Source organism: Carlito syrichta, unplaced genomic scaffold (assembly GCF_000164805.1).
Source record: "Carlito syrichta isolate Samal-C Ts95f unplaced genomic scaffold, Tarsius_syrichta-2.0.1 Scaffold304335, whole genome shotgun sequence".
In the NCBI taxonomy this organism is placed as follows: Eukaryota; Metazoa; Chordata; class Mammalia; order Primates; family Tarsiidae; genus Carlito; species Carlito syrichta.
Window position 1 is genome coordinate 944,862 of NW_007248431.1, and position 16,427 is coordinate 961,288.

Genomic DNA, 16,427 nt, shown 5'->3' on the forward strand with positions numbered 1-16,427 from the left:
ATCTCACTCAATAGTTGTGCTCAGATACATCCAATTTGCAAAGCCAAGCCTCTGAATTCAGCCTTAAGGAAACACAGCAAGCATGAGCCTGGACATTTTAGCAGTCCTTATGGCAGACCACAGGGCTCACGCCTAAGACTAATCCAGGCAGTCCCTTGACCACACTTAGAAAAACACCCCAGAACCATTCTCCCAGAACAAAACCTAAGCAGGTTATAGAGAGTGAGAGGAAAAACTCCCAATAGGAAAGGATCACAGTGTTCAACTCCCGCCAGATTCCATGAATGTGGCCGAGTCAAATAACAGTCTATGAGGCCCCATACTTGTAAAGGTTTCCATTTTAGCTTCTGACTGGATTTCATAGTTATTAAAGGAATCATCCTCCTCCTCAGTGTCCAGCTATCTTAACCTGCACAGATCATGTAAAATCACAAAGTCACACCACACATTCTGACACAGCATCTGAATTTTTCCTAATAGAGAAACTAAATCTGAGCCAGGAAGAAGGCTAAAATGAGTGGGGTGAGAGCCCAAGCCTGCAGGAGGCGCTGCCTCTCTCCAGGTCTTTGTGAACTGGCATCTGGTCTGTACCCTCACTTGTTCAGTCATTCCATCAACAGATGATTACTGAGTGCCAGCCACATGCCAGGCACTGTGCTGGGCAACAGATTCAGCAGCCAGGAGTGTGGCAGATCCTACCTGCGAAAGCTTACTTGCTAAAGAAGGAGATGGCAATAAACAGGCGTCCAAAACAATTCACATAAGGATCAACCATGACACTGTGCTTGAGACTGTGAATCACAAGGGTCCTACTTTAGAAAGAAAGGTCAGAGAAAGCCTTTCGGAGGGAATGATGTTCATGCTAACACCAAAGGAGGAGAAGAGCTGGCCATACAAAGAAGTAGGACAAGAGCAGGTCCAAAAGCGTAAGCCAGAGAGCACCTGGTGTGTTCAAGGACCTCAGGGAACTCAGCGAGCAAGGAGAAAGGGAGTGGGTAGTTGGGAGTATAGGGAACATGAGGCCTACCTGGACTTGGTCCCATATAGCTCCTCACAAAGCCACGGGCCTGGCCTATCCTTGGGAATGCAGAGATCTCTCCTAATAGGTACCATCCTTTCAAACGCCGCCCAAGGACCACCATGGATGGCAACATGAGACTACTGTGTGTTTTGTTTTGTTGTAGTGTGGTGTGTTATGCTATGTGCTATTACTGTTTCGAATTTCATGTTCTGGGTTGTGACTATGTTGTATATCATCTATTATACTGTGTGGCATGGCATGATATATCATCCCTTAATGGCTTCCCATGCCTCAGGATCAAGACCAGTGATCAGCCTGGCTTCCATGGTGCTGCACAGCCTCATCCCACACCACACCCTACACTTCTACCATATAGGCTTTCTTTCAGTTCCTCAAACAAAATCATACTCCTGCATCCCACAGGACCTTTGGGTAGGCGGCCATCTGCAAAGAAACAACTTCCACCCATGGCCCAGGCCCAGCCCTCTGACTGGCCAATGCCCGTGCCTCCATTAGACTCTAGCTTCAGTACCTAAGCCTTTCCCAATCCCTGGAGCAGTATGGATCCTGTTCAGAGCCCCCCAGCATTGAGCTTCTCTTTTAGCAGAGTCTATCAACTTGAGTCCTGTGCTTCCTCCTCTGGGTGGCTGACCGACCCCTGGGATTGCCTCCAGCAAGAAACCAGGCCATGCCATGCTGCATCCCCAGCACAGAGCACATTGCTAGGCATAGAGCTGGCATCCAGTAAGTGTTGAGAGAGGAATAAAAAGTGCTTCAAAATCCCAAATCTGAACAATGGAGCCTCCCAAGACATTTTCCTGCCTTCGGTTAGTACTAAATTTAGACAGGGAAGAATTTGCTTACCAGCTAGGTTGTGTCAAAGGCCTTAAATACACCATTTAACTCACTTGTGCCTTGCTCATACTCATGCCCACTAGGTACTGAAGAGACTGGGGGGCAGTAAACTATGCCCTGTAGTCTGTTTAGTACAGCTTACAAGCTAAGAATGGTTTTCACATTTTTATTTATTTATTTATTTTTGAGTCAGAGTCACACTCTGTCACCAAGCCTGGAGTGCAGCAGCACACTCATGGCCACCGCAGCCTTGACTCACTGGGCTCAGGTGATCCTTCTACCTCAGCCTTCCAAGTAGCTGGAATCACAGGTATGTGCTACCACACCCAGCTAATTTTTGATTTATTGTAGAGATGAGGTCTTGCCAAGATGCCCAAGCTGGTCTCGAACCCCTGGGCTCAGCTAATTCTCTCGCCTCAGCCTCCCAAAGTGCTGGGATTACAGGTGTGAGCCACTGTACTTGGCCAACTTTCACATTTTTAAAGCGTTGTTAGGGAAAAAAAAAAAGAATAGGCTGGGCTCGGTGACTCAGCCTGTAATCCCAGCACTTTGGGAGGCCGAGGTGAGTGGATTGCCTGAGCCTGCATGTTTGAGACCAGCCTGGGCAACTTGACAATACCTCATCTCTACAATAAATAAAAAATTAAGCCGGGTGTGCTAGTACACACCTGTAGTTCCAGCTACTTGGAAGGCTGAGGTGGAAGGATCGCTGAAACCCAGCAGGTCGATGCTGGGGTGACCATGAGTGTGCCATTGTACTCCAGCCTGGGCAACAGAGTGAAACTCCAACTCAAAAAAAAAAAAAAAAAAAAAATATATATATATATATATATATATTTATTTATTTATATTTATATATCCCACAAATACTTTAGTATTTACTATCTGACTCTTTGCATGAAAAGTTTTTCTGACCCCTGGGATAGATGGCAGTTACTTTAAAAGCCCCGTGTCCTCTGCTCCCAGAGAGAGAATCTATACTCTTATTTTAAAATCCCAGCCCCAGATTTAACTACCAAGCCTAACACCCTCCTGCTTCCATTTGGCCACCCCCCAGTGCATCTAGGGTGGCTACAAAGCCAGTTCCCAGCCCTCTCTCCTCCAGTCACATCACCATAATCCCTTCTGATGTCCTCAGGTCTTTTCTTCCTTCACTGTAACAGGGCTCCCCAGGTCTCTTCCAAAACACTGATAGGATGGAGACTCTAACCTAGCTGATGAAATGAGGGGAAGGGCACCAGATGAGCGTCTCAGAGCAGCCTGAAGAGAAGCCTTATCATCTGTCCATCTCAGTGCTTGGGTATGAAGGTATTCCTGGGGAACCCGCCCTCACAACTGCCAGAACCAGCCCTTCGTGAATGGGTGCTATGTGCTATCTCTGTGCTAGCCCCTTCTAGTTCATTATCATAGTGACCCTACGAGAGAAATGTTGTTCTGTCCTTTTGAGAGTGGCCTCAGTTCCTAGGGTCACCCAATTAATAACATTAGGAGTGCCTAGGTCAGTCTGATGTAGGGCAGGAGCTCTAGACCACTGTGTGACAATGCCCTCAGAGCAAGTAGGGGGTGGGGAAGTGGAAATGGAACACTGCCACCAAGGCATGCTAAGTTTAAAGATTCCATGTCAGAATTTTAAATATATAAATGGAATGCCAGAGCTCACTAAAGGGCTAAGCTGCCCAACTTCCAGGGGCCACCAACACCAGTTTGCTCTTCCTGGAGGCAGAAAGCCTCACACATCACAGGGCTCACAAGGGCTATGCAAAGGCTCTGCTGAGGACCATTTTGCAGGGCTCCCCCTATGAGAAAAAGCACTTTTCTCCCCTGGAGAGAAAGCATGGTGTCAAGAGCCAGTTCCCTGGGGCTGACTCTACACTCCCCATTTAACTGCTCTGAGCTCTGGTTTCCTCCCTTCCTTAGCACATGTTAGTTTTCTTTTCCCTTCTAGGTAGGGTAGGCTAAGAAGGGCCTTACAGGTGGCTGGGGTCAATAAGGTGACAGCATAAAAGGGACCCAGGGAGAGAGAGCTGACCTGCTTCTTAGTAGTTAACAATAAGTATGCTCCTCTAGCCCTCTGGCGACGCACCCAGCCCCCATCCACAACACCAGTCCAGGGATCTCTCCCACCTGTACAGGCAGTATCCCACATCTGGGCTTACTAGCTGACCCAGCATTCCTAGAGATACCCAATGACCTACGTGAAGAAGGGAATGGGCTGCACCAGTTTCAAGTCTGGCTCCTTCTCCCGCACGATCAGTGCTTGCCCCTTCTTCTGCCACCCCAGGGCCTCGTCTACGATGGTCTGTGTCTCAGCTGCACTCACCAACACATCATGAACTAACATGTCACTAAAGGCATATAAGACAGGAAGAAATCACAGTATTATAAACTAGAGCCAAGGCTGAAGTTTTACAGACAGAGATGAGTTTAAATTAACACCCTTTCATATGTAGTGATTCTTCCCACAAATAAAATAAGCACTTAAGTTTGGCCTGGGTAGGGCAGTAATTAGCATTTTTTTTTTGAGTTGGAGTCTCACTCTGTCACACAGACTAGAGTGCAGCAGCCTCAACCAGCTGGGCTCTGGCAATCCTTCTGCCTCAGCCTTCCAAGTAGCTGGAACTATAGGCATGCACTACCACACCCAGCTAATTTTTTGATTTATTGTAGAGATGAGGTCTCGCCAAGTTGCCCAGGCGGGTCTCGAACCTGCGGGCTCAGACAATCCAATCACTTCAGCCTCCCAAAGCGTGGGATTACAGGCTGAGCCACCAAGCCCGGCTAGTAATTAGCATTTTTAATACTCACATAGAACTAGAAATGACTACTACCCTTTGTTCCTTTGACAATTAAATTAGGCAGAGAAAATGTTTTTATATATATCAACAATATCATAGAAACATCTGAAAAGCCACAGAAAAATAAAATCTTTCTCTCAATTATTATTAGACAATTGAAATAGAACTTAACTATCCCATACTGTCCATCCCAACAAAAAGTCATCAAATAAGCAAAGTTCACCAGTATTTGGTGACACCAAAATGCAGAAAGTGCAGGGTTTTGAAACTTCAGGTGCTTTCTCACAGATACACCACTGCCTGAGGTGACCCAGTAACACCTGCCCTCCTGCCTAGACTGTCCTGATGCCTCCCAGCACCTCAGAGTCACTCACTTATAAACTTCTGTTTTATGTGTATATCATTTATCTCCCCCAAGAAGGTTAGTTCTCTCAGGACAGACATTGCTTCAGTTCCTACCTCCTCAACAAGGCAGAAGAGGCAGACACAAATAAATAAGCACCCTACAGATGAATTCCAGGGACCAAGGAATACCAGAGGGCAGGGGAAGTTGGCTGGGCCAGAGGGCTGGAGGGAGGAGTAGCTAGAGCTCAGAAAATGGCTGAAAGGTAACCTGGGAGTCAGAAATGAAGGAAATGCAATGGTAGGACAGCTGGAGAAGTGAGAAGATAGCATGCCAAGTTAGGGCACAGCAGGAGCCAAGATGAGGATACAGGACAGTACACAATGGGACTAGGTTAAGAATCTACCAAGAATTTTGGGCAGTTTTAACCAAAGGAGCCTGGGAGGGAAAAGCAGGAGGTGAGGGGGTAGAACTAGGGGTCAGGCTTCAAAGGATCTCTTGGGTGATACAACTGAGTATGGACTTACTCTGGAGGCAAGGCAGGGATGCCACACAGAGGCATGTTTCAGACAAAACCCTGGAAAGAGGAAAGGCAGGAGGCAAGGAGGAAAGCTAGGCAGCAGGTTGCCTAAGCATGCAGAGGAGAGCTAGGACACTGGGCTCTGGCAGGGCAGTAGGAAAGGAGAGCAGCAGCCTGGGAGGACAAACAGAGATTAGGCAATGCAGAGTAATTAACAGGCAGTCCAAGGTCAATTCATTAGAGGAGGGACTGCAGCAGAGCATGAAGCCCTGAGCACAGAGGGTTCATCAGCTGGGAGGTCAGGACCTGGGAGAATAAGGTACACTCCTGAATTTCACCAGCTATGTGGTTTGAAGTACAGGTATGGCACAGGAAGGGGCAGGGCATACCACTTGAGGAACATTCAGAGAGAGTCCTTCCGGAGACAAGGCTGCTCCTCAAAGATCTTCTCCTTGAGAACTAGCCCCTTGCTGTATCGGCAGTCCTTCTCCAAAGCTTTGCAGATGAAGTACAGACATGCTGGCAGAAAAAGAAATAGTTTATGACTTCTGAGACTGCACTCAGAAGCTCTGACATTGCCAGTTAACACCAGGAAAATGTTCCCACTCTTGAATCAAGAAAATGCCTAGTAAATGATAAAGAGATACTATTTTAACCAATTCAATCAGGAAAGATTTCTGGAAATAATAACCAGAATAGATGGGGCACTGCACGGAGAACAGACCAAATGCTACCAGCAGAGGGTAGACAGTACAACCTTTCTGGAGGACCACAGGCATCATACACAGACCCTATACCCAGTGACCCCACTTCGAGGAATTGCTGCTAAAAAAAGCTTCAGGCTCACAGTGATTAGCTATTGGCTAACTAAAAAACAGTCTTCAAGAAAGCCGGAAACTACTTTGTCCACTATGGGGGCCTGGTAAGTAAACTGTGACTGATCCACACAATGTGCTCCCAGCAGCTGCTGCACAGATGGTAGAGGAGTGTGCTACTGACCAGGAAGAAGGCCAATATACGGCACCAAGCAGAAGTAAGGAAAAAAACAGGTCATATAATGTGACTCCATTTGTATACATAAACCTGACTTTTTAAATTTTGACTTACCTAAATTTTCTAATTTTATTTTCTTTTTTAAAAAATCTTTCTTAAAGTCATCACCTAAAATTTAAGATTCTTGTGAATGTAATAATGAGCCTCCTCAAATCATTAATCTGGAAAGACTGTGCCAATTCCAGGTCCTCTGGGAATGTACACAGTAACAGGTAAACTAATGCATGGAGAAAAATGGCATGGCATGGATTCAGAAAGCAGAACTACAGTATAAATTATAAATGCCTTTAACACTTATAAGTGGGAACAATCCAAGTCTCGCCAGTGAACACACAGGAGAAACGGCACAATGCACAGAGCACCAGCTCCACTCTACCCAGGCACTGGGATCACTATCATGCCCTGCTCAGCTTCTCTGTATGGTATAGAAGAATGGCAAGTTACTACTATCGAGAAACAAAGGCCGGGAGTGGTGGCTCAGGCCTGTAATTCCAGCACTGTGGGAGGCCAAGGAGGGAAGATCCCTTGAGGTCATTTCAAAATTTGCCTAAGCAACATAGGAAAACTCTATGGTCATCTCTACCAAAAATGAGAAAAACTAGCCACATAAGGTGGTGCACATCTGCAGTTTCAGCTGCTTGGAAGGCTGAGGTAGGAGGACTGCTTGAGCTCAGGAGTTCAAGGCTGCAGTGATCTGTGATTATGTCACTGCACTCAAGTCTGGGTGAAAGAGTGAGACCCTGTCTCTTAAAAATAGAATAACCACAAAAAGAAACACCTAGGGGAGAGGAGCAACATAGGGAGGAAAGCCATAGCAGAAGTAGAGATCTGGGCATGGAAGCGTCAGGAGAGAGGAAGGAAGTGATGTGCTCCTAGTATGCTTAGAGGGAGAGAACTCAGCCTGGTTACAATGCTCAGCAGGGATCACATACCCCAAAACACACAAAAGTTGTGCAGCTTGCAAGCAGAGTGAGGTGTGCACAGTTACAGCATGTTCCAGCAAGCTGCAGACGGAACTGTTGAATTGATGGCCCCCAGATGCTGCCTCAGACATACAAGGGAAATGGTTTCTCTGGGACTACAGCAGGACCTGAAGGGTGGCCATCAGTGACTCCCAGAGAGAAAACCCAGGAAGCACACTGAGCACTTGGATAATGTCAGTTCTCAGTAGGCATATTAACTGCCATAAGCTAAGCTCACTAGCTACACTCCACAAACAGACATGCAGAAAGAAGGACCGAGAAACCTCAAGAGAATGAGAAGAGGTGGTCAGCAGGCCTTAACCCAACAGCATCCCTGCCTACTCACCTCAAACACATAAAATGCCACTGAGAGCCAATCTAACATGCTGCTTTTACTTTTGGTTTAAACGAAGATAAAAATCTAACAGGGCTCTCAGGGAATACATGTATCAATCCAGTCCCTTTTAAGGCTCATTTTAAGTGTCAATTTGAATGGGCTATGGGGTATCCAGATTTTGGCCAAACATTATTTTAGGATTTTTGTGAGGATGTCTTTGGATGAGATTAACATTTAAATCAGTACACTGAATAAAGCAGATTGCTCTCCCTAACATGGATGGGCCTCATGCAATCAGTTGAAGGCCTGACTAGAACAAAAGGGGCTAACTTCCCCCCCCCCAAGAAAGACAGAAAGTGCTTTCCTATCTTTGAACTGGGACGTTGGCTTTTTCCTACTTTCTCACTAGACCCAAAATGTAACCTCTTCCTGAGCCTGTAAGCCCTTCAGATCAGAGCTACACTATTAGTTCTCCCAGTTTCAGGCATCTGAACGAACTCAAACCATACCACTGCTCTTCTGGGTTTGTGGCTTGATGACTCACCCTGTCCACCTTGGAATTTCTCAGCCTCCAAGAGCAAATGAGCCAATTCCTTACAATGAATCTCTTTTTACGTATGTATATACATCCTATTAGTTCTGTTTCTCTGGAGAACCCTAATATAAACATTATTTTCTCCACAAGGACTTGAGTTTACCAAGCACAACTTCTACCTTGAGAGAAGTATACAAAGAACTAAAGCAGTTGGCTGGGGAAGGAAGGCTGAACTCCAAAGACGGTACCCCAACTGTAGAAGGAACATCCAAGAGACCCAGAGCCTCTGGAAGAAGAAACTCCTGTCCCACAGAATTGTTATATTCTGTTGGAGGGAATGAAGACAGAGACAACCAACAGAACAATTACATATGAGGGGGGACCCAAAAAACCCCAGAATTTATTTATAAAAAATTGTGTACTTATTCTTACATGTTTAAACTTCAGTTACCTTCAAAGTACTCTCCACTTGATGCAATACACCTATCAAAACACTTTTTCCACTGCTTAAACATTTCTGAATTTGTCAATGTTGATGTTTTTTAGTGCTTCTGCCATTTTGTTTTACCTCATCTACCTTTGCAAAACGTTATCCTTTAAGGACTTTTTTCACCAAGTAAACAACAAAAAAAATTGCTTGGAGTGAGATCGGGTGAATAGGGACAGTGGGGCACATGGGTCATATAGTTTCTGGTCAAAGACTCCTGGATGCTGAGTTTAGTGTGGGCAGGTTGTTCATGTAAATTACCCATCATAAAATAGGCAAGCATGTTGAAAGAATCTCCACACCTCATATTCACTGAAGCCAAATGCAGCCTCTCACAACAACGCTAGCTGGTACACTGATGCCAATGGGTTCCTAGAACACTTACCTATTGGGAAAAGCCTGTACTATAAGGGGCCTACCCTCCAAAAAATAATTTCACTTTTGGGTACCCCTTCATATGTTCACTGAAGGATATATACAAGAATGTTCAAAACAGCATTATGCCTAAGAGGTCAAATCCTGAAAATAACCCAAATGTCTATGCACAGAATGGTTAAATTGTGTAGATACAAATAATAGACTACACGGCAATAAAAAAATACCTAACAACTGCTGTAACATAGACAGGTGTACTCCCAGACAGGATGACAAGTGGAGGGAGCCATGCTGAGAAGAGCACATGCCTTCTGACTCTACCTAAAGGAAGTTCAACAACAATCAAGGTTCATCTCTAGTGACAAAAGAAAGGACAGCTGTCTTAGGGGGGTAGTAATGAGTGAAAGGAAGCCAAAGTAGCCTGCCTTCTGGAGACTGCAAATGTTCCATATCTTGATGTGTTTTCACATATGCAAATTGATAGGTTTCCGACTTATGCACTTTATTGTGTGTACATTTTGCCTCAAGTAAAAAGATTTGTATGGCTATAAACTGGAGGTAGGAAGGATAAGCAGCCCTCATCCTTCTCAACATACTCTATTCTGTTCCTATTTGTCTGTCTGTTTGTTTGTTTATTGATTTGGAATCTCACTCTGTTTCCACCTCAGTCAACCAAGTAGCTTTAACCACAGGCTGGCTAATTTTTTTGATTTATTGTAGGCTGGTCTTGAACCCCTTGGCTCAGGCAATCCTCTCACTTCTGCCTCCTAAAGTGTTGGGATTACAGGCGTGAGTCACCACAACTGGTCCTATTTGTTTTTTTTAAGGAAGGAAAAAAAGATGTCCCAGGCTCCAGATCTATGAGAAATAAACTATTGTTTAAGCCATCCAGTCTCTCATATTTTGTTACAGCAGCTTGAACTAAGATAGAAATTGGTACCGAGAAGTGGGTGCTGTTGTTACAAATTCCCAATAATGTGAAGCAGCTTAGAACTGGGTAATGAGTATAGGCTTGAAGAGTTTACAAGTGCATGCTAGAAAAAGACAATAATTGGCATGAAGGGATTGTTACAGATGATTCTGATGAGGGTTCAGAAAGAAAAGAGCTGTAGAAAAAGATTCCATCTTCCTGGAGAATAAATAATCCTGTATAGTCTGTTAGTACACATAAGAACACTAAAGGCAATTCTGCTGAGATCTCAAATGGAAATAAGGAATGTGTTACTGGAACTGGAGGAAGTTGATCTTTGTTATAAAGCGCCAAAGCACTTGGCTGAATTGTGTTCATGTTCTAGTGTTTTGTGGAAGGTAAATTTGTGAGTAATGAAACTGGGTATTTAGCTGAGGAGATTTCTAAGCAAAGTGTTGAAGGCATGGCCTGATTCCTCCTAACTGCTTATAGTAAAATGCTAGAAAAGAGAGATCAATTAAAGGAGGAACGTTAAGCAAAAAGGAACCAGAATTTAAAGATCTATTTTCTCAGTCTATCCATATTGCAAAAATTGAGAAATTTGTTCTGAGAGATTAAAAGTAATGACTAACCATTTGATAATAAGATTAGTGTGGGCACGAACCACAAATTTAATCAGCCACCTCCACAGAAACCAGAAAGAAAAATGGGATTACACTAGCAGAAATGCTCCCAGTTGGGGCTAAACGGAACAAAAAAAGTGGCAGGGAATAAAGGAAGGCTGGGAATATGTGCTATTCTTTAAGAGAAGGTAAGAAGGACCCCAAAGGTGATTCAGAGATCATCTGAGCTGCCACTCCTACCAAAAGCCTTGGTGCCAAGTCTAGTTCTTTAAAGGGTGTGACCATCTCTTCAGTGTGCATTGGCCAGGGTGTCCCAATGTCTCAGGGACAGGGCCCTCTGCCAAATCAAAAAGGTAGGACTTGCCCCCCAACTCTCTGCCATGGAGGTGATGTTGCCACCCCATGTGCATCAAGGGCAGAGCATCACATCAAGAATTATTCCTGAGCACTAAGATCTTATATTTGCCTTGCTATGTTTGTAAAATTTTGGACTTGTTTGGGACCTATTACCACTTTCTTCTTTCCTATTTCTCCCTTTTGGAATAGAAATTATAACTGTCCCACAATTATATTTGGAAGCACATAATTTTTGGGTCCCCTCTCTTATGTTCACCAAAGGATATATACAGGCTCACAGCTAGAGATAAATTTTGCCTTAAAACGAAGTGTACCTTGCCAGGAGCAGTGGCTCTTGCCAATAATCCCAGAACTTTGGGAGGTTGAAGCGAGAGGATTGCCTGAGTCCGCAGGTTTGAGACCAGCCTGGGCAATATGGTGAGACTTCGTCTCTACAATAAATAAAAAAATTAGCTGGGCGTGGTGGCGCACTTCTGTGGTTCCAGCTACTTAGAAGGCTGAGGTAGAAGAGTCGCCTATGCCCGGGAGGTCGAGACTGTGGTGGCCATGAGCAGCATGCCACTGCACTCTAGCCTGGGCAACAGAGTGAGATTCTGACAAAAAAAAGAAGTATATCTCAAGTCTTACTCATTTCTGATTTAGATATTTAGATGGAATTATGGACCTCAGACTTTAAGAGTTGATACTGGGAAGAGTTCAGACTTTTGGGGCTATTAGGATGAAATGAGTATATGTGAAGAGAAGAAAACTGGGGAGCTAGGGGCAGAATGCCATGAACTGAAGGTTTGTGTCTCCCCCAAATCCCTATGTTGAAGCCCAAATCTCCAGTGATGGTAGTTGGAGGTAGGGTCTTTGGGTGGTGACTAAGTTTAGATGAGGTCGTGAGAGTAGAGTACCCATGATAGGACTACTGTCCTTATAAGAAAAGAATGCGACTAGAGTGCTCTCTCTCTGTCTCTGCCAAGTAAGGGTACAGTAAGAAGGTGGCTCTCTGCAAACCAGGGATCTGGCCAACATCAGACTCCAAATGTGTCCGCACCTTGATCTTAACTGTGAGAAATAACTTTAAGTTACCTGTCTTCATGTGTTCATAGCTAGAGAGGAATTTTTGCTTCAGGATAAATTATACCACAAGTCTTACATCTGATTTAGATATTTAGATGAAGTTCTGGACTTCAGACTTTAAAAGTTGACACTAGGGCCAGGCTTGGTGGCTCAGTCTCTAATCCCAGCACTTTGGGAGGTCGAGGTGAGTGGACTGCCTGAGCCAACGGGTTTGAGACCCACCCAGGTAACTTGGTGAGACCTCGTCTATACAATAAATAAAAAATTAACCGGGCCATGGTAGCACGTGCCTATAGTTCTGGCTACTTGGAAGGCTGAGGGGGGAGGATCGCCTGAACCCAGCAGGTTGAGGCTGTGGTGGCCAGGAGCATGCCACTGCACTCCAGCCTGGGCGACAGAGTGAGACTCCAACTCAAAAAAAAAACCAAAAACAGTTGACACTAGGATGAGTAAAGACTCTTGGGACTATTAGGATGCCACCTAATCTACTGTATTTTTCTATGGTAACCCAAATACACTACGACACAGAAGAGATAACGCAGGAATGAAACGAAATAGACAAAGGGAAACGTATTCAGAGAACATGTGACTTATTACTACAAAGCATCTGATAAATCAAGAAAGACAAGCAGAATAAAGCAGGAATATAAAAACATTTTCGTTCCTTCTCTCCTCTGGCCCCCAAAACACTGGCACATGGGAGAAAGCATTAAAGCCTGACTTACCTGCATAATCGCTGAGTGTGTACAGGGCAGTGATGAAGTTGTCCAAGCAGGGCCAGTGGTCAGGATTACAACGCAGCCCCTCCTCAAAAGCATGGCGAGCCAGGGGGATCTGGATGAGCCGCAGGGCCACATGCCCAATTTTATACCAAAGGTTGACATCCGTGGAGTCCATCATCACTGCCTAGAATCAGCACAAGCAGAGGGGAACGCACACATATTCAATCAGATCCCTCGCTGAGCAGGCACATGGGAACAAATGGGGCACAGCTCTAGCCTGGCCAAGCCACTCAAACTACCCAGGGAAATGGTGAAAGTGGCATAACTATCTTATAATTGACTAGCAAGACCAGCTTATCTTTCCTAGAGTCACATGCTTCCAAGAGCTAGAGTAATAGCACGTTACATGGACAAATTTAACTCAGAACATTTTCTTGATATATGTTGTCAATTTGAATATTTGCATTTCTTAAATACTTATAAGGTAAAAGAAATAAAAAAAGTAGAAGAAAAAGAAAATATGGGAGTCCTGTGGGATTAAAGACTATGTGCTATGAAGACAGATCTCAGTTCACATTCCTGCTCCAACACTGATTAGCAGAATGGTGATCTTGAGTCTCCATTCCCTCACCACTAAGGTGAGGCTAAAGATCCCTTCCTTGAAAGATAGTGTAAGGATTAAAGTGTGCATGAGAAGCAACAGCACTGTGTCTGGCACATTAGAGGTACCCACAGAGACAGCGATGGTCACAGGAGATGATAGTAATTATCTCCTACTAATGACTTTCAGCGTATCGAGTGCTAGGTTTCAGGCTCTGTTCTTCATACTGTCAACAATACCAATTCATTCTGTTTTCACAGTTATCCTTTTCCAATTACTCCCACTATATTGGTGTAGACCTGGAAGGCACCGAGAGATTAAACAACTCACTCATGGCCACATGTGCAATGAGTAACACAGGGAGAATTCACACACAGGCCTCTGCATCCAAGTTTGTCCCCTCCCTACAACCCCTGCTCTCTAGGCCTGGTCAGTACTCACTGTTATCAACCAAGATTAGAGCCTTGGGCACTAGAGCTTGATGATGTACCACTAGAAACTCTTATTTTTGGCTAACAAGACCCCAACCACAACCCCTCTACCAAGAGCTTTCAAAACATCAAGGAAGCTAAACACTGCCAAAACTGTGCCTCTAAATAGAACTCCATGGCTGTCTCTAAATCCTTCAGCTGGATTGCCAGTTGGGCCAGGTTCTTATATGTGGAATATTTCAATATCAGCCCAGGGTGTTTCAACCCCTCTTTCTCATCATCGGATGAAACTACCTGTGAACAAAGCAAAAAGAAATAGAAGTAACACCTAGGCCCTAAAACCACAGAAGCAGTCAGCAGGATACCTGGCTTCCAGACTGACCTCTGCTGCAGGGCCTCTGAGCTACTCCAATGCAGCCCTCTTTTGGAAAACAGAGGCAGGCACTGTGCAGGTGTTCTTAGAAGACCCCTCCTGCTCCAATCACACAAAAAAGGCCAGACCACCATTAGGTAGTTTGCAGGTGGTCTGGGCATCAACAGAGACAGAGGAAAGCCTCCCCACCACTACCACCACGCCTGAGGGTTCAAGACTGGAGGGTAACATTTACAGCACCCGGGCTAGCTGGTGGCTCCAGGTATGAAGATGGGAGACATGTGTGAGTAGTTCCCTGGGGGCAGCAGGCAGGCCGGGAGCTTCATCCTGGATTAGGAGTCAGAAGGCTGAGTTCACAACTCTATAACTCATCACATGACCATAGACATGTTAATTTAACTAATAAGTTAGTATCTGACCTCTATAAGGAAATAATTCCTACCCTCAATATCAAAAGTTTAAGTGAGCTGAAAGAGCATAAGAATTGCAAATGTGCTTAATATGAAAAGTTATTTCACAGCTTTCATGATAATTCTTAGGAGAACTTATATCTTCTAAGAAAGTACTGATTAGAAAACTACTGCTCTCACCACAGGACAAAGAATAAAACATTTTCTAACAGAAAAAAACTCAATGAGACAAGGCAGCTCTTTCCTGGGACATGTGGCTTCTACACACTACCGTTCATGCTCAGAAGAGGCAAGCCCCACACTCAGAAAGCATCCCTTGAGTAATCCAAGAGTCTATCTACTCTGGAGCTCTTAAGGAATTCCACTAGAAGACTGAAACGCTCAAATCAAGCCCCTTCACTTATCTCCTACTGTTGTCTGGTTTATACTACAAAAAGAACCAGCTGACCAGGGCTGGATCCCAGGTACTTTTGTCCTTCCCGGTACAGAACTCTTCAAAAAATAGTGTAAACAAATTTATGGAGGCTACAAGAGTCTACTTCAGACTAAACAGCAAAACGTGCACATAGGACATTGGTTGCTCTTAACTAACCATCTAACTAACCGCCCACATTCAGCACCTTCCCTGAAAGGCTTGCCCCAACAAGTCCCCCAGACTGGCTGGACACTTCTTAGGAGTCAGCAGTGCTCTAGGACCTGTTTATGCCAACTGTCTGTGAAATGGTAATTATGTAATTTAGTTTAATATTAAGTACACCAATGCAATATGAATATAAAAAATGTTTTCTGTATATTTTCTGTACTTTTCAATTGCTTACATGTTTTACTCTTATAACCAAGGGGGTTACTAAAACAAAATCGGCAAATCTATACAGGCAGAAAGTAAATTGGTAGGCTGGGGAGGACAATTGTGGAGTAACTACCAATGAGTTTAGGGTTTCTTTCTGGGGTGATTAAAATGTCCTAAAGTTACATACTTCTGTTAATACTCTAGAAATCACTGGATCTGTATAGTTTTGTTTTGTCTTTTGTTTTTTGAGTCGGGTTCTCACTCTATCACCCAAGCTAGAGTGCAGTGGCATGATCATGGCTCACCACAGCCTCCAACTTCTGGGCTCAAGCAATCCTCCCACCTCTGCTTTCCGAGTAGCTAGGACTATAGGCATGTGCCACCATGCCCAGCTAACTTTTTTAATTTTTTGTAGAGACAAGGTCTCATTATGTGGCCCCGGCTGGTCTTAAACTCCTAGGTTCAAGCAATCCTCTTGCCTTGGCCTCCCAAAGTGCTGAGATTACAAGCAACAGCCACTGCGCCCAGTCTGAATCTGTACACTTTAAATAGGTGAACTACATGGTATATAAAGTATGTCTCAATAAAGCCCTTATTTAAAAAAAGATGCTGGGAGTCTAGATGGAGTGGTAACAGTGGGGATGGTGGGGAGACACACCAAGAGGTAAACTCACAGGATCTGACACCTGGGAGGCTGGCCTAAGGGAAGAAAGGTGTTCCCAAATAAGTCAGAGAGGGTGGGAGGAAGAGCCATTAAAAGTCCCATCTGAGAGGCTGGCAGAAGTGCCTGTGAACCTTAGTGACCGAACATATGTTCCACTTTTGTAAAATAAAATGACTGCTACCAGTGTTACCAGTGCTC

General features: G+C 44.6%; 1 protein-coding gene across 1 annotated transcript in view; it reads right to left on the reverse strand.

Moving 5' to 3' along the window:
• LOC103262104 (calcineurin-binding protein cabin-1-like) overlaps positions 1-16,427 on the reverse strand; it is a 66,991-nt gene that overhangs the window by 41,516 nt on the left and 9,048 nt on the right. The window contains 5 exon segments of the mRNA XM_021713192.1: positions 443-491; positions 4,072-4,221; positions 5,924-6,053; positions 12,964-13,144; positions 14,152-14,286. Coding sequence (XP_021568867.1) covers positions 443-491; positions 4,072-4,221; positions 5,924-6,053; positions 12,964-13,144; positions 14,152-14,286 — 645 coding nt within the window.